The sequence below is a fragment of the Lissotriton vulgaris genome, chromosome 11 (assembly GCF_964263255.1).
Source record: "Lissotriton vulgaris chromosome 11, aLisVul1.2, whole genome shotgun sequence".
NCBI classification, from domain to species: domain Eukaryota; kingdom Metazoa; phylum Chordata; class Amphibia; order Caudata; family Salamandridae; genus Lissotriton; species Lissotriton vulgaris.
The window spans coordinates 940,645,865-940,669,488 of record NC_141699.1 but is presented as its reverse complement, the minus strand read 5'-3'; the positions used below and the strand labels follow the sequence as shown (position 1 = coordinate 940,669,488).

Below are 23,624 nucleotides of genomic sequence, written 5' to 3'. Positions count from 1 at the left end.
GATTCAGAGAGAAAGAAAACAGGAAGATACAACCGAGCTGATCTGGGCATGCATAGAGAGGTCCCGACTGACTTTAATGCCCAAGGTCTTTGCCGAGGCCGCTGGTGAAGGTTGAGGGCCAGAGATGGAAGGCCAAAAGGCAGTCGACCAAGGGGAAGAGGAAGAGCCAGTCAGGACCAACTCCGTCTTGTACAGATTGAGCTTCAGTTGGTTCCGAATCATCCAATCTGAAATAAAGACCAGGGTGGAGTGGAATTTAGGTAAGGAGTGCACTGGAGAGGAAAGATCAAAAACAAGCTGGAGGTCATCCGCGTAGTTATACACGGAGACCCCCATATCAAGAAGGGAAAGAATAAGAGGACGGATAAAAGATTAAAAAGAAGGGGGGACAGGGAGGAGCCTTGGGGAACTCCACAGGGGACCAAGCGGGAGGGGGTGGAATAACAAGAAAGGTGTACCGCCTGAGTCCGATCTTTAAGAAAAGAGGCGAGCCAAGAGAGGGCAGTGCCCCGAACGCCCGCTGCGCTGACACGGTCATTGGCTTGGACCATGATTTTGCCATTTCTGTATAGGGTTATGGTGGTGTTAATTGGGAGTGGGGGAGACTTGGATATACTTAGTCTTTGGCCGTGGGGGATGTTGGTGGCTTTGGTAACTCTCAAGTGGGTGGCTAGGGTATTTTTCCATTTGGCTTGGTGGGTGGTGTAGCAGATAAGGTAAATTTTAGTCTTGCCTTCAGAGGAGTTGTGGTAGAGGTCGGCTAAGAGGGTTTCAGGGTGTCGCTTGAGTAGATTGTGTTTGAAGATTTTAGTGGCGTTAGGCGAGAGTTTGGGGGTGGATGATGGAGAAGGAGTGTGGGCCGTGGGGTTTCAGGTTGGAGGGGGGACGTTGGGTGGGGATGACGTAATGGTCTTGTGGGGGTTATGGTTGGTTGGTATCTTTTAAAATGAGGGATAAGGGGGGTCGAGCGGGATGGGGAGGGGGGTTTCGGGATGGGTAATTGGGATGGGTAAGTCAGGGGCAAGCTGTGTCTTGTTGCGTATTGCATTGTCTGGAGAGGTATGTGTCAGTGGGGGTTGGAGCCCTGTGGAGATTGGTTGGGGAGGGAGTTGGCTCGGAGATTCTTGCTAGATATAATGAGGAGAGGTGCCGGATGATTGGGGACAGAGGGGGAAGAGGCACCCTGTGCGCAGCCTGCGATGATCTCGAATGGGGGTGGGGTTAGAGGTTAATTAGCAGGAAGGCCTAGTTACTGCTGCTGTGGGTGGGATGGGGGGCACTATCTCACTTAATGTGCCGTTGCCGTAGGACCTGGGGGTGTGAATAATCTCTAGTGTCTCAGTATACCAATATTCAAGATTATTGTAGTCTAAAGTTTACAGGTCTCATGACTGACCTATAAATCATTTCAGTATATTTCTAACACAATCCCTTTGGTAGAGATGTTTTGTCTAGTCCCACTATAGAAGTCGAACAAGTGACACAATATTCTTTTGGTACAAGCGTATTGATGGCACAGCTGGTGATTCAGATGATCAGATGTACCACAGCAGCATTATGCTGCTACTAGTAAATAACCCTCTCTTATCTGGAAAATGAGACAATGAGACTGAATACATGAATTACTATACCTCATGACTGGTTCCTCTTTCAGTAGGTATCGTTCCACAGTTTGCTTGTGTCCTAACCGGCTTCCATTTAGGAATTCCACCCACGTGTCCCAAACATCCATTCTAAGTGTTGCACCTGTTAAAAAAGAGAAAGAATAATTTATTTAAATTACTGAGGGGATTTGAAATCTAAATGCAGAATCAATCTGGCTGGATGTGAAGCTGTTATGGATAGCATCGCATAAGAAAGTTCATGTGCTCCTGGCTAGGGGTGGTCTCACTTAGTTTCATGTAAATTATGTCTGTTGTTTGCACGTTTGGTTTACTGGTCAGAAGCTGCTTTACATTTCAAAAGCACTTCTAATCTACTAGCTAATCAAATTCAGTTTAGTTGTTGCACAGTATATTGTAAAAGGGTACCGATCATGTACCCATTAGAAGACATTAATACTTTTTATGTTTTATCAGCTTACGGCTGACACCACGTTTAATATTTCATGCTTACAGGAATAAAATCCCTATTGGCGCTACTTTATCTTGTTTAGCCGGAAAATTATGGAATTCTTTACCCGCAATTATAAGAGCAAAGGAAAATCACCTAAATTCAGAAGAATGGTTAGGTACTGGTTATTCCCAACATGTAAAACAGAGAACCTATATGATCTAATTCACAAAAACGAGTGCCATCACAAATGATGGCCTCTCTACCTACAGACAAATGCCCCCGAAGGACACTCTAAGGTCAAGCAACAACTAAATCAACCCAATCCCTATACAAATGATGCAAATTGCAGAGATGGTTCACTCCTCCAAATCTTACCTGACAAATCTATAGAACCAGATATTGGAGGTACCAATTATTACAGTAACTCACATTAGAAAGAGCCAAATACAATGTTAAAAAGAAAATAATTTTGTATTAATGGAACTCATCAAAGGACGAACTGTTCAAAACCATTGATTGCTAAAAAATAGGAAAAACTAAAGGTGGGACAACATATAGCACCTGTCCACAGGTGACAACCATCTCCTTTCTCGCTATACTTTTGACTTCCTTAGACAGCAGGCTGTCTCAAAAAGCCTGGTCTTCCACCATGTACTTAAAACCCTGCATGTGAATTGATTTTGATCTACATTTATTGATTGTTTTTTTCTGCCTCTTAATAACATATGATCATCTCTTTGTGCTATATCCTCTGCAAGCTGTATTGTCTCTGAGTGCACCTTACTCTATCATATGCCTGTCCGCCTCAGTCTCAGTTTGTGTATCCATTCTTTGCAATCTAATAATATCCAACACCCTCTAGCCAATCTCCATATCCTACCTTCCATTTGGATGATCTCACTCTAATAACCTCACCTAACTCTTTTTTTTACTTAATCTTCCTAGAGGTAATGCATGGAACAGTTACAAGAGAGCACAAGACCAGTTCCACCAACTAATACTAAGGAACAAAAACTAAAAATCACTGAAATAACCAATTACCTGGGTTCCAGAGAAGTGTGCTACCCGCGATAAAGAATTTTAATGCCTGCCCATGGGTAGTAAGTACTATATAAATTCAATTTCAATACAATGTAATGCTGCTGAGCTCTAATTAATACAAGAAAGAATGCAAATATGGGAGGATATTTTATAATCATTCTGTTATTACCCAGTGGCGGTTACCACTGGGTAGTTATAGATAGATCAGCTGTTCCATAGGAAAATTTTTGTTTGTGTTGCTAATAACTTTGGCCCTGTTTGACGAATTGCCACTGAACTTTCCAAAAAGGTGCTGCTTTTTGACGAGTTTGTGCATGGAAAGATTTTGGGTGATCTATCAAGCGGGCCGGCAAAAAAGGGGGGCTCCAAAACGCAAAATCTCCATGCATTTTCCATAGATGTCTTTAGGCAGGCTACAGCAAAAACTGCAGAACAGAATTACACCAAATTTCACAGGAAGATAGGTCTTGGTCAGCAGATTGTGTTTCTTGTAAGTTGGTGTAAATCAGTTCAGTCATTTCTGAGAAATTAAGGTTAAAAGTATGTGTATATCTGGATGTTTAAAAAAAAAATAGAGTGCTCTGATTGGCCCAGGAAGCTTTTTTCCCTTGGGACATTTTGTTCCTGAGGGAGTCAGAGTCCCACGGGAGCAAGCGCTCTGATTGGCTGCCAGCAACATGAGAAAAATGTTGCTGACAGCAATCTTGGGGTGTTTGGTTAAAAGCATTGCAACGCGAACATCAAACCGGCTTCTTCCTGACCCTTACGTGCGGGTAGGTTTGTGATGTGATCCGGCCTGTATGGGCCCCTGTGCCTAGTGAATTTTTGCCTGTGTCACGTTGCATACTAGACATTACCTCGCTAGTGAGGGTGGGATCTGAGGTTCCTTTTGGACGCACCTAGCCATCCAACCTCGGTTTGTGTAGTCTTGGTAGTACCGTCCCAGCGCTGCAAAGGATGTGAGCGTTAGCATTTTTGATCACAACGCGCTATTCTCCACCCCATTTCACCACCCAACATTCCCAACCGGGACTGTTGGGGTTGGCGCCTGTGTTCTTATGCTTTTCGCAACCGCCACAAGCAGATGGGTGACGGGCTCCCTGAGCCTCACACCCCTACGGTAATACTGTTGGAGGGGTCCCTAGCATCCGGAGGTAACAATGGTCCTCCCCTTTGGTTTGGTGTATGTCCGGCTAAGATGAATTGTATTCTCTTACTGCCATGCACTTACCTTCCTTTCCCATTAAGGTACCAACCATCCTGGTGCCAGCACACTTAAGAAGACCGGTGAAGCCCACCTGAGTCTTAGTAGGGTGAGATCTTTTTACCTATTACCCTTTCTTTACCACCAATGTTGTTATTGACAGTTTTAACCCATAGTCATTCGTTTTTATTTTTAATTTTAATTGTATTTTAATTGCATTAATTGCTGTATTTATCAGAGCGGGTAGATCCCCGCCCTTTCCTGACTGTACATGACACTGTAACCAAGCGGTTGTGACCACCAGTTATCTTGAGAGCAATTTGAAGGTTAATCCTTTGCCATTCATGTCGCCCTCTCCTAGGTCCCACCCAGATTGAGCAGGACCCCTTGGCCTGTATCCCTACTTCTAGTGGAAGGTAGTATTTGTCCCTTCCCCTCTGTGTAGCACTTATTCACTTTTGGTCCTGATGAATTGCTTTTACAGCATGAAACATGTTGACCTTTAGGTAGATCTAACACTGCTGGATCATTGCACCAGAGTGTTTTTTCGCTTCACTGTTATGAATAAGGTGGTGAACCACACCAATAAAAATTGCTGTGGCTTTGCCAACCTTTTTTAACTCACACCACTTTTTCACACACGTCTACACATCCCCTGAAGCCCTAATACACACATGCACCAACTGGCAGGAACAGAATATCTCTGATAAAGAGCCCCTTTATGGGTGCCCGTTAGACATTGCAGCACCAGTCTAACGAGGAGCATACCCATATGATGAAGCATGACACCTAGCTTGCTGGGTGTGTGAGGGTTTCAGTTCGGAAAGGGGAATCCCCCCCCTTTCCCCCTTTTACCTTGAACGCTGTTTTCTTTTGCTTGGTTACCTAGTTTTGCTCCTTTTCTCTCCTGGGGAACAGTGTATTTCTTTTTTGTTGCTATAGCAATCTAGGACTCAGGGACTTTGTCCTCTGTCTACAATTTATTTTAAAAAATAATATAAGGGACAGGGTAGGGATAACCTGCCCCCCTAGTCACATGGGGAGGTCCCAGAGGGACTGGCTATGAAGAGAGAGAGTTTTCCCAACTAAACCCAGAAAGGACCGGGAAATGTCACAATCAAAAAATAATTCCTTTCTGTGTGTTTCAATTTAGGTACTAGCATATATTTAGCACAACATAATTTGTTTAGACCAATTTCATCCTCATAACCCCATACAATATATTTAAATCAAAACATAAAATTGTATGTCTCTAAGTAGCTTTTTTATTAAAAAGATTTTCTTATAGTGAGTATAAGCAATTCTTTAAAAACAAAATCATACATATTTTTCAAAACAACATATTAAACACATTTCCTAAATTACACATTAAATCAATACATGTTTCTCAATACATCATTTGAAAACAACCAAAATTATACATTTAAAAATCCGTGTGTCAACGCGTTTCGGTGCTTCATTTTTTAGAACACCTTCCTCAGGACAGGTTTAAAAACATCTTCTTTATTTGTAATAATTTGTCTTTAAGGTACCAGATATATCCCGGGGGTTATAGTGAATGTAGAACCTCCACTTCCACTCTGTATTTCGTCAGAGGATTTATTAATTGCATAGGGGCACTACGCTCCGTAGTAGGGACTGCGTTTCAAAAGACTTTTGGAATTTGTTCGTTCTGTATTTAATTTGCCCGTTGGAGTTCCTTTCTTTTGCTCCTCCTAGGGTTACGCACTGATCCTTCCTCTTTATTATTTGAGGGGATATTCAGCGTCTCTCATCAAAAACGTAGCGGTCCACCTGCCCGGTCTCCCTGGTTGCCCGTATCAGAGGGACCCCATTGGGCCAAATTGAAAGAAAATAAGCAGTTTTTGCCACAATCTTGTAGGATACCAGCGGAATCAAAAAAGTAACAAAACAAAAAGAGGGCCAGTGACCGCCACAATATTTAGTTAAGGGTAGGTGGCCTTCGCCCACTTCCCCAGGACATATTCAGCCCCAGCGAGTGCGTCCCCTGAGGCCCAATTCAAGTTCTTAGGATGGGGGTATTCACAGCCTCCCTCCCCTGTTTAATTATATTTGAACTTAGGGGATGGGGTCCCGGGCCAATTAAGGGTCAGGGAGGCGACTGCATTCCCTCCCCTTAATATATATGTTCTGGCCACAGAGGATGGGGTCCCCAGGCCGTGAAGGCCAACCTTCATGGCAAAGACTGTGAGTGGTGTGGGGTTGGCAGCCTGCTTGGGGTTTGGTCACTGGGCCTGGGTGGGCCTGGGTGGAATAAAGGCCCTGAGGCTAACCCCACACCTCGCATGAGCAAAGGCCTTGTGCTGTGTGGGGTTGACTGCTTTGGGTTAGCTTCCTGCAGCCAATCCCACGCTATGCGTGCTGAACGACCGTGCGTAGCTTGGTGTTGGCTGCCTGCAGGAGGGTAGGCTGCCTCCAGGTGGGTTGGCACAAAACCTGACTGCAAGCCAGGCCATGAGGACAACCACCTGCTGTGCATGGCCTAAGACCATGCGCAGCCTGGGGTTTGCTGCATGTGGGCCCTCCATCCAACACTCCACTGCATACGGCCAAAGGCCATGAGTGGTGAGGGTTTGACTTTACGTATGGTAATAAAATATTACTTTACCTTAAAACAAAACCTAGAAATTCACAGAAAAAACAAAGGTTAAAGTAACATTTAGTTAGGTGTGATATAAAGATCTGTTGTAAAAAAAATACCTAGAAACTCACCAAAAAAAAAAGGTTGAAGTGGCATTATAGTTAAGTGAATCTGTCGGCGACAACATTAATGTTTTGATCTAAAAAACACAGAAATTTACCAGTTATAGTTAGCAGAGCTAATTATACTTTGTTGCCCGTCGTGCACTGCTTATGATTTCACATATGACATCACTCATGACATGTTCTATTACATAATTTATGACATCACTGACAACATCTTAAATGACACCATTGATGACATCACTGATGACATCATTGATGAGCTCATTGGAGCTTCTTTTGTACACATTGCTCTGTATGCTAGTAAGACATTAGAGGCCTGAAAGTAAGTACAAAATAGCCCAGAATAATGTGAAGCATCATTAATACCATCACTGATACAACTCTCTTACGTGTAACAAGCATGAGTTATGTGCAACATTTACCCTATACCATACACTTCATGGGTAGCCTGGATCACATTAGCAATCAACCAAGATATAGAGAAAATCCTCATTGCACACTGTATTTAATCTGCACAAAACTGTTCAATGAAAGCCAAGTTTCTCAAGATATACGTCAGTTCCAAAATTAATGCCCAAGTATGGACACTCTGCTATGGACAGCTTTTATCTGTATCAAACGCCTCACAATCACCAAATCCACATTGAGAAATTAATTTGATATGAGTAAAAAAGTGGGTACTGTAAAAGTGTTTAGTCTTTGGAGAGAGTTTATTTTGTACCACACTGTTTGCAGACAGTGAAACTCTCATGAGAAATGCACCACAGAGTATTAAAAAGTATCCACTAAGAACAGGGTACACTCTATGCAACACTTGCCAAAAAAATACTATTCGGTTATAATAACGAAGCTCTGAAGGTGCTAAAGAATATGCTATCTGCAGCCTTCATACTGTGGTGAAAGCTTTACAGATAGCCTATCTTCTGAAGCAAAACAAGCACTTGTACATAGGTTAGTATTTTATATAGAAATTGTCATGCTGACACCATTGTGTCTAATAACACAAGGCTGCTTACGATATTGATGATCTACTACGTGGAATCCTTGCCCTCTTAGAAACTTTTTCTGCAGAGCCAAAAAACTTGTGCAGAACATGTTGAACACAAGTTGTCAACTGTCACCAGCACACAGACTTAATTTATTTTCAATACACAGATTTATAACATTTTCAGTACCTCTACACACCTATGACGCACAAGGATCACATGTGTTTTGCAAAGAGTTGCACACATTAGCTGAACACAGGCTGTACAAAATTAGGTAGAGAAGTAATATGGTAGTTATCTGCCACTATGTAAATTGTAAAATAAACTAGCACACTCGTTAGATGTTGTCATCGGTGATGTAATTTGAAATGTCATCTGTGATGTCCTAAATGATTTCATAGAACATGTCGTGAGTGATGTAATATGTGAGGTCGTACGCAGTGCATGGCGGTGGCACAAGCTATAGTCAGCTCTGCTAACTAGAACTGGTGCATTTCTGTGTTTGTTTAAGTTCAAAATGCAGTGATGGCTGGTGAATTTTGAAAGTGGTGAGGCGTAAATCACTGCCCACATTTCTAACACAAATGAATGCAGCAAGCAGTGCAGTGGAAAGAGTGCGGTGAGTGTCTGGACCATATAAAGTGGCTTCCACAACTCTGTGACATTTTCTTATTGTGAAACACATGGACATGCAGGTCATTGTATGGCACTTTGGAAACTGATTGACCAAATAGCTGTAGGGTGTACAAGGAATTTAAAATGACATCCTTAGACTATTCCAGTACAACATATTTTATTCCCAGAAATGCTTGTGGTGTCTTCCCACACCCACCCAAAAAATTAAAACAATGCATGGAAAGCAAATTTTCTCTAATACAAAAGATAAAACGCTAGTTTAGTTGCTCATTTTCTGACAGCAGTGATGAAAGCTTCACTCAACACACAGGTACAGCATGTGCAGCAATAAATCCAGTATCTTTCACATACACAATGTGTAGGCAAAAGCAGTAACAGTTCAAGCTTCTCTTATACACAGAACAATGTTCACACAAGCAGCAACAGTGCAAGCTTCTCTTACATGCTATAGCATTCTCCGCTCACTAATACAGAATGTTTCACAAAGGAAAAAGCAGAGTACTCTTAACTAGTCTTGCAAAGCGAAAGGTAGTGTTCAAGCAGCAGTGGAAAGGATCCCTAATAATCACAGAAGAACTGCAGTACTGGAACCATAGGTGTATGCTTTCATCATAACAAGCTGCAATCTAACCAGCTCCTCAAACATACACACAGCAGGGTTGACACAGAAGTGGTGCAAGCTTCTGTCTCACACAAAAAAACAGATGCTGCTGGAGAACCAGTACAGCAAGATGGCTTAACCCACAATGAGCAGATGCAACAACGGCAGAGTGGAATAGCTGATGCAGTTAATAGAGCAAATAAAGAATGATGGCAAGCTGTGCAAAGTTTAAAAATACAGCAAACAATAGTTTGTAAAATGTAATCATAGCTGGAAAGTTGCCCCACTTCCCCTCATACTTGACTTCTTCAGATAAGCCCTATTCTTTAGTTAACAGTCACTTGCCCGCTGGCTGTAAATCTTGAGTTCAAACCTACAACATTAGAAACAAAAGTATAGGTCCTAGAACATAACTTGTTTAACTAACTAAAAAGGCAAGACAGGCTGAAAGAGTCACCAATGACGGAGCAATGTCTCATTTTCAGACTTAAAATAATGACAGCAGCACTCTGTAAGACAGATGAGTCACTTTTATCTTTTGCTTCCTTTCCACTCCATGCTTCTCTGAGGAAGTAAAGACAACACGATTTTCCTAAGGAAAACTCAATTCCACTAGTCCCCCCTTTCTGCATCCTCCACGTTCTAACTAGTTGAGTGGGAAAACAGTGAAGCTGATGTCATTAGATATTGCACCATGCGCAAAATTGCACTTTACAAGTTTATCTTTGCCTTCTGTGATTATTGATGAAAGATGAAGGAGCCCTCATGCACGTTTAAATTCAAAACAGGGAGGCCCAATGTGGTTACTATACTTACAAGAAGGAAAATTACACTGTAGACTCCCTCGAGAAAGAGCTTACTAAATTTATAAGGGCATTGCCAGTTAAGGTTTTTAACATTCTCTGGGCAAGGGATTTTAATGTTCAAATATGCTCTCACCTATCTGAAACGGTCTGTGGGGTAGAAGATATGTAGCGGGATACACTGGTGCATTTCATGCACAATGAACACAGAAACAGTTTAAATAGGCTGCTAACTACTTGGAACTTAAAAATATGTAACAAAAGAGATCCAGTCCGAGGTGGTCTAGATAACACCTTCTTCTGCTGCAACTATGGGTCAACATTAGACTTCATAGTCGCCTCTGCCCATTCTCCTGGTAACATTGTTCACACCATTACAAAATGCTCTAATTGGAGTGACAATGCGATACAGATGTTCGAGGTCATTGGTGTAGGTGTCTACCTAAGGCAGACAGAAAAGTGACCTAAACCAATTCTAGCCAGACAGAAAAGGTTCCAGCTGAAATGGGATAGAAAAGATAAGAAAAAAATCATACAGCAGGTTGTAACTAATAAACTAGGGGGTAGATGTATCAAGAAATCGTTTTGCACTTCTCTAATAGCGATTGGTAAGGAATCGCTATTAGAGAAGTGCAAAATGGTATGTATGTAGGAATTCTCTATTTTTTAGCGATTCCTTAACATTCCTTAATTGCGATTAGCAAATTGCTAATCGCAATTAAGGAATAATTTTCCCATTCATTTCTATGGGCCAGGAGGCCCATAGGAATGAATGTGCAGTAATTCTCAAATTGCGAATTCGCAATTTGCTAATCGCAATTTGAGAATTATTTCAAGGGTGCAGGGGTGTCTTATGGACACCCTGCTGCACCCCTGAAACTTACATGTGTGTGCATATGGCACACATACATGCCCTATGGGCATGTATGTGTGCCACATGCCACCTTCAAAATAGTGTTATTTTGTTGTTTTAAAGGATTTCGCAAATTAACACGGACCTCAAGTTCGTGTTAATTTGCGAGTCCTTAACCTAAATTCGCTACAAAAAAAAGCTTCATACATGGCATTTAAGGAATCGCACATTTGCGATTCCTTAAATGCTGATGCAAAATAAGGAATCGCAATTTATTGCGATTCCTTATTTTGCTAATCACACATACATCTCAAAAGATGCAAAATTTCAGTTTACGATTCGTTAAGGCCGAAATTCGCAGAATTTCGGCCTTAACGAATCGCAAACTGCTTGATACATCTAGGCCTAGATCTGATCACAAAGTGCCTCGATCAGAGTGTAGAATCTGACTCCTTAATTCCTAATTTTTTAGAACTAGAATATAAGAAATCAAGGAAGAATAAGGAAGCGGAGATGAAACACAAGGCTTGGGAAGACTTAGTCAAAGCAGCCTCCTCTAATCACTGTAGGGACTTCTGGAATGTTGTGAATGAACCCTATTTTAAAAACAGATCGGATAAAACTCTGGATAACCATGTAGACGAAGATGCTTGTGTGTTGCACTTTGAAGGTATTTTTGGAAGTAGTAATATGCTGAGAGATGATCCTTTCGACTCTATGGTATTCCCAAGTGAGTCTCTGATTTTTAATTTAGAGGAGGGGAGAACAGCGCTGCTCAAGTGTAGCCCTTCCAAAGCGACCGGCCCAGATGGGGTCCCCATTGAATTCTTCCTGGATCACTAAGAGCTGTGGGCCCCACTGTTAAACATCATATTTAACGAAATAGTCAAGAAGGGACCGCCTCCTTCATGGAAAACAAGCATCATAGTCCCAATCCATAAGAAAGGTGATGAATCCAATCCTCGAAATTATCGTCTGATCTCCCTTCTGGACTGTACTGGAAAACTGTTAGGCCGTGTCCTATTGAGCAGGCTGTATGATTGGGCGAAGGAAAAAAGATATGTTGATGCCAACCCAGTATGGTTTCCAGAAGGAATCGATCAATGCCTAAATCTTAGTATGACCATTGCAAAGTATACCGTAACTAAGGGAGGCCGTATCTACATGGCTTTTATGGATTTATCAGCAACCTTTGACTGTGTAAGCCATGTGAAGCTACGGTATTTAATGCTGCAGATGGGCATTGACCCTCAGCTGATTAATATAATCGGTGAAATGTACTCACAGGTGACTGCAAGCTTTCGGTATGGCAGTAAGGGGGAATGCACAAGACCTTTTCAGATTATGAGAGGAGTCAGGCAAGGTTGTGTACTTGCCCCATTCCTGTTCTCGTTATACACCAACAGGCCGGAAGCCGCATTAACATGATCTACAGTATACATCCCTATCTTCCCCCCAGCTTCACTACCGATCCTGGCTTATGTGCACGACACAGTCCTAATAGCCAGGACGGGAGTCGCGCTTCAACACCTAATATAAGCCTATGTGGGGTACATGTCATCACTGGACCTAAAGGTTAACAAGTCTAAATCCTTTGTCATGGTGTCAGGTGCCATACCCATGAATAGGTTACCGTCTTTTCATCTAGGGACAAGAAAACTAGACATAGTGGAGACTTTCTCCTATTTGGGAGTTTCATTTGATAACAAACATTCTTGGGCACACATGGTAAAATGCAGGGCATTAACAATGGAAAGAACTCTTGTTGCAATCACTAGTTTTTGTAAAAAACTGGGATCTAAACCCATAGGGACAATAAAGAAACTCTGCAATGCAAAAACAATTTTGGTAGCAACATTCGGGGCTGGGCTGTGGGGAATGGTAACAATAAACTCCATCCAAAAGATAGAGGATGTTTTTTTAAAAAGGTTTGCCTCTCTTTCCGCCTCGTTCTTTAATTATGTCTGTCAGCTAGAATTGGATTTGCCCTACATAACGGACATAGTAAGACTTGCACCTATTATGTTGTGGCATAAGGTGAGAGGTGTGGCGCCTTGGCCAGAGCAATAAGTATAAAGAGGATCCCTGGAAGGCACAATTCATTCACTCCTTCATACTAGAAACAATCATTGGTCATAAACTATTTTATACCGTTCACAGACTTTTTTTATTAAAACAAAGGAAAACATACATAAATAGATAAAACACAATGCATTACATAATCAATGTTGTCATTTAAAAACAAGAAGGAAAAAAAGAACACAGTCCGTACAGTAGGTAAAAGTCAAAATTGCAAATTAATTCATCAATATATATGAGTAAACCAACACAAGGCCTAGCGCATTTAAAGGCGTCAACAGATCCTAACCACATACATAGCAGTTTAATGTAAAGAAAACAATACCAATCATGTGAATTCAAAATCAAACCCCCAAGAGTCAAAAACAACCGTTTCTATTGTTGATTATAAGATTCATGAAGCCCTGCTAATGATTTTGGAACAAATCTCATTTTTTTTCCACTTTTGATCTTATACCAGAGATTTACTGGGCTTGAATTCTATGAGCAAAGAAAAATGCGTCGACGCGTTTCGGTGTTAAACTCAAATATCCTTCCTGCGTGTAAGAAAAGGATTGGTTCAATACATTTTAAGGACATTTCTTAAAATGTATTGAACCAATCCTTTTCTTACACGCAGGAAGGATACTTGAGTTTAACCCCAAGGGACTTCGATTATTGTCCTGAGGAAGGTGTGCCGATATCCAAAGGCAGTGACACCGAAACGCGTCAACGCATTTTTCTTTGCTCATAGAATTGAAGCCCAGTAAATCTCTGGTATAAGATCAAAAGTGGAAAAAAATGAGATTTGTTCCAAAAACATTAGCAGGACTTCATGAATCTTATAATCAACAATAGAAACGGTTGTTTTTGACTCTTGGGGGTTTGATTTTGAATTCACATGATTGGTATTGTTTTCTTTACATTAAACTGCTATGTATGTGGTTAGGATCTGTTGACACCTTTAAATGCGCTAGGCCTTGTGTTGGTTTACTCATATATATTGATGAATTAATTTGCAATTTTGACTTTTACCTACTGTACGGACTGTGTTCTTTTTTTCCTTCTTGTTTTTAAATGACAACATTGATTATGTAATGCATTGTGTTTCATCTATTTATGTATGTTTTCCTTTGTTTTAATAAAAAAAGTCTGTGAACGGTATAAAATAGTTTATGACCAAAGATTGTTTCTAGTATGAAGGAGTGAATGAATTGTGCCTTCCAGGGATCCTCTTTATACTTATTGTTTATAGCACCCTGTTCCCTGGAACTTGTGGGGTCTTCTCTCTTGTTGTTGGCCTTGGCCAGAGCGACTGACACTGGACGCTGGGGTTCACGATTCGATCCCCGGCTCCGGCGGCAGGGGTCTTCCCAGCACCATGTGACTCTGCGCAATAGCTTGCTTAATCTTCCCAATGACCCCCACCGCCGGTATGCCTACAGGTAGCTGTGCACTTTACAAATACTTTATTTACATTCAATTTGGAGAAGAAACACTGTGGATATCAATCAGGCTATCCTTCGAATTTGCTTGTCATTAGACAATGCACACAAAATTGCTTGGTTAGGGGATTTCAAGACCACATTATACTCCTTAGGCGTCCCGGATTTGTATAGAAACCCAAGTTTTTGCACCAAACTCTCGAAAACGAAACTTAAGTCCCTATTTCTGGCCAAGGCTGACTATGCAAGGAAGGAGACACATCAAGCAAAAACAGTAGTTACATTTTATCACCAGAGCCCTCCTATAAATGGAGGTGAATTCTTGTATCTGGAGGGTGTAAAGTACGACACACAACATAGATTTATTCTTTTAAGATTTCGCACTAACTTAATACCCTTGATGTTAGGCTTCCCAGCTAATAAGTTTTCTGCCAGGCGTTGTCTCCCTGGCAACTGTAACCAGTGTCCTCTTTCAGGAATGATTGAGGATTGTGTGCAGAGAAAAGGCCTCACAGTTTGTGCAAACAGGAGTTGCTACCAAATATTTTATTTATCTGCACACAATACATATGCCACATGTATGTGGTGCTATACCATACCCTTTTCTCACCGTGCTGTCTCATCCTCATTCTGCTGTAGTTTTCTTGATTTACCATCTGTCGAAGATAATGTTATAGCTCTGATGGGCCCAATGTTCGATAAAGCTTTCTTTCTTTTACAGGTGGTGTTTGTTCAATGAGGTTTAATGTATTGTACTATAAATCCCTATTCCTCAAGACTCCCATTTTGAATGTTTAGTGTACTTTGATTACTATCTCACAGTCACTGCTTTCGGCTTATGTGTACTAGATGCTAGTTTGATGATTATGTACCTGTTGATGGCACATTATTGAGATTCATACTGCGTTATTGTGATGTTTTTTTTTTTAAACTCATCAAACCAGTAAAACAATTATGATCATCTCCCTTTTTCATCAAGGTAGAGAATAAATATGGAAAGTGTGTTGAATTAAAATATTAAACCCAAGATGTTGATAGTTATTAATGATTACTTTTCATACAATACGATGGATGAAACTTCTAAGATTACTCATTGGAAAGCATTTAAAGACATGCTTTAATTTTTATTATGACTTATGAGAATAAGAAATGTAATGCTAATACTTCTCATTTCGAAATGCAAATAACCTGAGTACAAAGGCCATTTATGTCATCCTAAAGCCACATCTATAGGTGTTGACTCAAGATATTATATTTTGAATTTAATATCTTAATGGGTAAAATAATGAGTTACGGGTTATCAATGGTGGCTGCACCTTCACACTCGCTGCAGCTAATGTATGGAATTCCCTACCTTTTTCTTTACGATATAAACAATCGCTCCTTTATCTTAAGAAGATGTTGAAAACCTACTGGTTCAATAATTGAGTCACTATGTTTTGTGTGTTCCCAGTCATCATTTGCCATAAATCTTCGGTTTACTTGCACTATATAAATAAGTGTAACATGACAAGCCTGCAAATATTCAAAATAGGTTCATAGAGACATTTCTAGCATCTTGTGGTTTTCCTTTTATTTCCCAGGGAAAATCCTATATCTGTTGGGAAGACTCCTTATGCTATTAGCTATCTTAAAGGTGGTAAGATCCAGGGTCAGATGGCGCTCCATCAGAGTTTTATAAGAACCTTTCTCCCCACAGGTTTCTCCTCGTGTATTGTAAAGAAAGATAGTTGTACAGCATGAACCTAGCAGAGAAGCAAACAAGCACTGACATTGGGTGAGGGACTACAGGGTACAAACCCATCGTCAGTTGCTGGATAATGTTCCTTGATGACAAGAGTCTTCAGCTTCTGTATGAATAGCAGGAGTGTTAGAGCAATTCTGGTGTCTGTGGGGATACTGTTCAAAATCCTCGTATTGTAGACAGGGAATTCATGCTTTCTTTTTTTCCTTCTTTCACATTTTCAACTCCAGTCTTGGTAAATCTTGGATCCTGGATAAGCACCATGGATCTAAAGTGAATAGCTCCTCATGTAAATAAAGTTATGTTTCTGATGGCCTTTTAGATGATATAACTGATGCCAAAGATGATGCAGGCCTGGAGAGGGAGCCAATGTACTTCTTCCAGCATTAGGGTTTGTGGTTGAATTTCTTCAAGCCCTCAATGAGTCCTGATTCAGCCTTTATCTCACTCTATAGAATTCCTTTGGCCATCTGACCACAATTGGATACTCACCATTTGTGCAGACAGGAGAAAACAAACAGTTGTCCAATGGCCCCCTCCTTTAAATTATTCATATGGAAAGACCCATTTTGGGACACACCCTCAGACATGTTTCCACACTTATGCACTACACACATAGGATGATTCACAGATACATTATAGCTGTAAGTCCTCTGTCACAGCTAACCATGGCTCTGTTTATGCTGACAGTTATCCGCAGATAGATACTTGTCAAGTACACATGGTTTTACTATTACACATTTGTATACCAATTGCTAACAAATATTCAGCTGTGATCTCCATGCTCGTGGCGAGTATGGTTTGCCTTCAGAGTCTGTGAACACCCATACACTTGTCAGTTTTCTAGCATTCTTAAGCTACTCTGCTACCCGTTCCCATCCCATACTCCAATGGAAAATGTTATCCATGTAGCAATGAAATGTGCATTTGCACATCAGGCTGCCTTGTCCCAATTACTGTGTATAACACCACATTGGTGACATAGCAGAGCTCACATGGTATTCCCAGTAGTATGCCTGAAAAGCTGTGAATGGCTCTGCTATCCAGTCGTATCACTGTGAATGTCTTGGAACTCCCAAATGTTGCATCTTTACAAGGCAAAAGAACATTTCCAAGGTAGCTAGTTCCATTAGAACCCACAAACCAAAAATTGCTTCTGCAGACATTGAGGGCATCACTGCTAGGATCAAACAGGCAGTGGTTAGTCAGCTATAGATCCGTTCCAGGTGGAGTACCAATGTCCCCATATTAAACCTCTTTGTCAAACACTAGTACTAGGAGCATAGTTATTTTTATATCATTAATACAAAGTTTAATATAGAAAGGTCGCAAATGAGAGGGGAGATCAACAACTGGAGTAATTTTGAAACGCTCCTAATTGATTTGTTGCCAACATCATTCTGGCAACCGAGATTTTAACTCAACATTTTTAGAAAGTTTAGCTTGCTAATATCTGACATGATCCAGGCTATCCAATGTATTCCTATCCTGGATGTCAAGGGCACAGTTTTCACTAGTGTCCCGCCAGCCTCGCCCTCGCCACAGTCCCCAGCATCCGAAGAACGACCGCTGGCAGCAGATCCTTCTCCCAACTAACCGCCAAGACCTGGAACACCCTCCCCACCAACCTATGACAGAACCAAGACCTACTGGCCTTCCTTCGGAAGACTCCTCAGGACCTGGCTCTTCGATCACTAGCAGCACCCCTCCCCCCCCCCCCCCCCCCCCCCCCAGCGCCTTGAGACCCTCACGGGTAGGTAGTGTGCTTTATAAGTGTCATGATTGAGCGATTGATTGAGTGCCACTTAACGTATTCCAGTTTCTTAACTAGCTTATGGTGTATCATACTGACTTTAGAAGAGCTTGGTATTGTGGTAAATCGTACTCTAATAATTAATGAATAAATATCATTAATTGCTTGAAACTGCGAGTAGTTCACAAGCTCCCTTAGGTTAGGTACCAAATCTAGGTTACAAAATACATTTGTCTCAGAGGACCTTGTGGTCACTGCTGTTGATATCCTAGTGATCACAATAAATAGTTATGTTGGTCCCATTTGACTACTTATGAACCCATGTCCTTATTCTAAGGATGCAATTAACTTGATATTTGGAGAGGACATTGATCCTTTCCAACAGGGTTCTCCAGAGACGGTCCTGGACGGCAAGATCCTGGCCAGAGTTTTAGCATATCCCCATTTAAATAAATGTAGTTATCTTAAATATCTGGCATGTATCCGGCCCTCCAGGACAGACTTTGGAGAACCCTGCTTTACACTAAGACTTCCCCCATCTTATCGTATTTCATAACATCTATTACAGCATTCCTAAAATACCAAGCTCATTAGAACCACATAAGTACCCTGAGTTGCAGTGGGATTTATATTTAAATTTCAACAGACTTGCTACTTGTATTTGGGTGCTCCTTCAATACTGATATTGCTTTAATAATCAAAATTTTGATACTAAGTATCTATCGATCACCCTCTTTAGATTGAAAATTTGCAATAGTAAAATCCATTTTGCAGGAATTGGCAACACTAGTTCACATATGTCTTTCCATCCTCTTAATCCTCACAGGTGACTTTCATTCAAATTTAGTAATGATAATGAGTCTCTCAACCAAGCTAAAAGAGAAGAAGTTTTTGGTATCCTGAGGAACATGTACCAGCATTGAAGGAAATGTGGAAGTGCAAAAAATGATATCAGCAGAAAAGTGATATTTAAATTTCTTGATCAGTTCCCTAATGACATCCCTGCTCAATTCAATCGCACATCCCATGGCATGAGTACAGTCTTATATTGCACATATTTACAAATCGCTGTTCATATGGTCAAAATCTTTAAAATATAGTCCCAAAGAGATCATTGTCTGCATTCAATAAGTATGGAGTGTCATGCAATCACCTTTCAAGCAGATCATCTGGTTCAGTGCAATGCATGCAAGATTCTAATAAGAAAGTCCCCAAATGGGAGGACTCTCTTAACATCAGATCGAGTGTTTCATGGTCAAAACAAAAATTAAGGAAAAATGAACTTTTCACAGAAAAATAAAAGTATTGACATAGTTTATAAGCCAGAACATGGGCGAAGTTTGTATTCTCGCCTTTTAACATTGTGGCTTCCCGATACGGAGGCTGAATGGTAGTATCTTTCTAAATTACCAGTTGAGACTTTAATACTGCTTTCTATTTAATTATGCGCCACACACATTTAAACTGGAACTTAGGAAACTATTAAAAAATAAATCTACTTAAAGGAGCCTCTGAGGACCCCAAGAATTGGTTATTAGGGATTTTACAAACTCCGCACAGGAGAAATATATCAGAAATCAAACACAGACAACTGAAGAACGTATGGTGCTTTTGCCATTTAGTTCGATTAAAGCAAATGGCTCCGGCTAAATTTGATCTCTTGTAAGGTATAGTTTAGCATTCTCTAAAAGGAACACAGATTAACACATACCCTCTTTAAGACAAATACTAACAACTATATCGCAGTAAAAGGAAGGAGCTATAAACCAGGACTGTTTTGAACCACTGAACATCCTTTTCTTCTAAGAATCAGAGATGACAACAATATTGTTTTAACATCCTGTGCCCTGGGCCACAATGGGATTCCAGATGATATTGTAAAATGAGATTCTGTGAGTACAGAAATTGTTTAACACTACTCCATGGTAACATGTTTAGTTCAACTGTCATCACACCCTCACGAAAGATGTCAGGCTTACCGCTGATTTACAAACATGAACCAATCAGCTTTCTGAAAAAACTTTGGTTAATGGAATGGTTAGAGTCAGATGGATAGTTTGTAAAACATTGTTTTATCAAAGGTACTTCTACAAACAAAAACTGGAAGCATCAGTTGATGACATTTCTTTAATAGAGTTCTCTCAGAGTGTGTTCCAAGAATTGTTCCACAGTGGACAATTCAAGTACCATGTCAATGCTAGCAATGAATCCTGTAAACATTGCAAATATTAGCCTATGTGTCTGTTACATCAACTATACTGCAGCACTTGACAGAGTTGTGTTCCAAATCTTGTCTTTGGAGACTAAAAAGACATTTGTAAATGTAATTGTGGAACTACTCAGTAAAAAGTGGTTTAGGGTGAAACGGTATAGCTGCCAGCAGACTGTTGCCTAGGATATTCACTTCTTTTATAATTACGTATGACCTACCTGCCAGGAACTCTAAATTAAATTGACTGATTTTCTCAAATTATTGCAAATTTTCGCATTGGAAACTTAACCAATGTAGACGATTTACTCTACTCTTCAACACCTATAGACTTACAGAGGTTCTTTCTAAAGCTTTTGTCTTAAAAGCTTTTGTCTCAGGCAGATGTCCTTTCTGAAAACTGTACAAAAAGCTAAGAGTGAAATTACGAGTCTGACAGTGTTTGACCACCATTCTCGCAGTGGCGCTGCAGTGGTGGTCCTGTGGCCGCCGTATTATGAGTTGGCCATTAGGACCACCACCGCTGTGCTGGCTGTGCCGGCTGTGCCAGTGAACCGACATTCCCTAGTGATGGCACAGCGGACAGGGGTATACAATATGGAAGGCGGGACCACAGCGATCCGCAGAGCATATTACAAGTTTCCCCAACTCCAGCCTTTTCATGGTGGTGAGCCCACCACGAAAAGGCTGTTGGTGGGGAAACAAAGGGGGCCCTATAGGGCCCCCCTGCCCCCCACACCATGGGGATGCATTCAAGGGGGCACAACCTGTGCCCCACTGTTCGCATGCATCCCAAGTTCCAACACTTCACAGTCCATGCTGTGCTGAAACTGCCTTTGCGTTCCTATTGCGGTGCCTGTTTTCAGGGCACCGCCGAGGGAACAACAAAAGAAAAGTCCACCAGACACAAGTTGAACTCATAGTCTGGCAGACGGACCATGCACGGCATTGGCAGTAAAGTGCTAGTGCAAAGTCAGTGCAGCACAGCCAAAGTCGTATTCAGGCCCTAAGCAATGCTCCTGTCTCATAAAGGCTTTAAGGTCTTGTGGTATATTGGTAATGTCAAACTCTGGTGCCACAATAAATTCTAATCCAAAGAGGAAACAATACCTGACTATTTAAATGAAACATAGTTCATTTTAGTGTTTAAAGCAATCTATGGGGGACGCCTTCACAGCTTTACAGTTCTGCTGTTATTCTAGGGCAGATTAACTCACAATTGGATGTTATTTGGTCAACCACATTTGTAAATATTTGGGGCCTTATTTATGAAGGTCTTGCGCCGCCGGTGCGTCACTTTTAAAATGGGAAAAAGTGAGGTACCAGTGGCGCAAGGCCTTCATAAATGAGGCCCTTGGTATTTTGATCATCTAGTGATCAATACCAGATCACCTCGCATTGGTTTTAACTGCACCCTCTGTCATGGCAGACTAATGTGCTTTAGTCTATCTCCTTGGCAAGGCTAAGTTTGGATCCTTAAAGGATTCGACTGGTGTAGATGTATCGGATGAAACAAACATCATGTTTAAAAGCAATGCCCATATAGGGTGGGGAGGATTGAGATGAAGGAGGGACAGAGAGGAGCATTAACCAGGCAGTTGTATGGAACGTATCTTCTTTTTTTGAATTTAGGATGCATTGTAGAAAAGTCATATAATGCCATGCTGGTAGCTGCAGGCCTTAAATAAATCCTGTACTTCCAGCTGCTCAAGTACCAAGAACAATAACCAACTTGTGGTATCATCACTTCTTACACAAACATTAAACAGCAATACATTAACATATCTTATACAACATAAGACGGCTTATGAAACTAGCAGAATGGCTCAGTGAGTTAAATGATCGCTCCATCAAGCTAATGGAGTCCCGCCCGCTGTATTTAGATGTGGCTGGTTGAACTGCCGTCCTCATCAACAAATTGTTTACCCTTGCGTAAGCGGCACACCTCTGTCGACAGGGCAGACTCCAATTCTGCCTAACAGTACTACATGGCCAGAGGGCTTGAGCCAAGCCTATTTAGATTTCCCTGTTGTGCTGGCATTGTCCTAGCGGTGGATTTCTGTCGAGTGAGTCCATGGTAGAGTGAAGACTGGTCAGTACTACTTATTAATGTGTTACAGCCCACATCTGTTGTGTTTGCTTAAAAAATATAGGTAGTTAATATGTTATGCCAATTTTGTTACACATAGAATAGAACACACACAACATACACACACTACTGAATGTACAACCCAGCACAGCTTCCACAACCACCAAAACAAACAAATATTTTTCTAATTGTCAATAAAGGTGTGTTCATTGTAGCTTGACAACTTGCAATATGAACACCACCGTATTACACATACAAAAAAATTAAGTCCATATAAGAGCACTGTAAAACTACACAAGGCCAAAGCAAATGTTAATGCACAAGTCATAGTAAAACAAATGAAAAAGAAGCTTAACTTAGATTCCGGCTACAAAGGAGTTGATTAGCGTTGTGGTCAAGTATTAGTAGCAAAGAAAGGAACTGGACAATGGTGTACAAGGCGGAAATGAAAGTTGAAAACGGAAAAAAAGGTACGTTTCAACCAAATTTCCTTAGATTCCGCCAACTCAAGTTTGGAGGTGTCCCGCCGCAGTTTCCTCGACAGAAAGGCCCATCATAATTGGCCCAGAGGTAATTTTGTCTGGACTACCTCTGACTGCCAGTTTTGCCTATGTCGCCGTCGATGCATGAGGAAAATTCTGGCAGAGATGGCGGCACTTGGACGGACTATCTTCCATAGACTCGCCAACATCTAAACAGGGCGAGCAGACCGCAAAGTATGCGCACAGTGAAACTGTCAGAAAAGTGAGGCGGGACAAGATCCCCCAAGATCTAAATCAGGCCTAAAAACTTCATTCAAATTAAAGTAAAATTCTATCATTATTATCAGTCTAGCTCTAGGACTATGTCTAACCTTAGCACTTAAAAGCTGTAAATTGAAGCACTGACTCCACTACACTTTGACCTACATCGCTGAGCAGATCCGCTACCTGTTGATCCTTCCTGTCTGCACCAAGGTGAATTGTACGCAGAATGGCGACCGGGACAATGTGACGTGCTACCTGGGCCGCAAATTCCCGGACTCGGGTATACCTCCAGCCAACCGGAAGTGTGACCTGGCTGGGTGCACGCACTTACATGCGCCGATCAGAGTACCGGAGCAGTGCAGATTGCCCTAGTAAACAGACAACGGCAACGGACGGTGAAGCGTTGTTGGAGACCCCTTGACCCAGCGTGTGTCGTGACTTGGCGGCGTACTTGCCTGTGGGTGTGCTGTGGGAGATGAGAGTTCAGCGGGGGCGCATGGAGGTGAGGTGAGGTGAGCGCGGAGAGGCTACCACAATCTGGCGTATGCTCCGGGATCAGACTAAGCCATTCATTGCATGCTACCCAGCGGAGCTTGGCTTGCTCCCGGCCTGGCCTTACGTCCTGGAAATACCTGGCTCCTGATGTTGGCTCCATCTGTGTTGCCATCTTTGCC

The 23,624-nt window shown here is 41.5% G+C and overlaps 1 protein-coding gene across 1 annotated transcript in view; it reads right to left on the bottom strand.

The window, feature by feature from the left end:
• Positions 1–23,624, bottom strand: part of ANKUB1 (ankyrin repeat and ubiquitin domain containing 1) — a 126,207-nt gene that overhangs the window by 38,029 nt on the left and 64,554 nt on the right. The window contains exon 4 of the mRNA XM_086944086.1: positions 1,632–1,746. Coding sequence (XP_086800212.1) covers positions 1,632–1,746 — 115 coding nt within the window. The remainder of the gene's footprint in view (positions 1–1,631; positions 1,747–23,624) is intronic.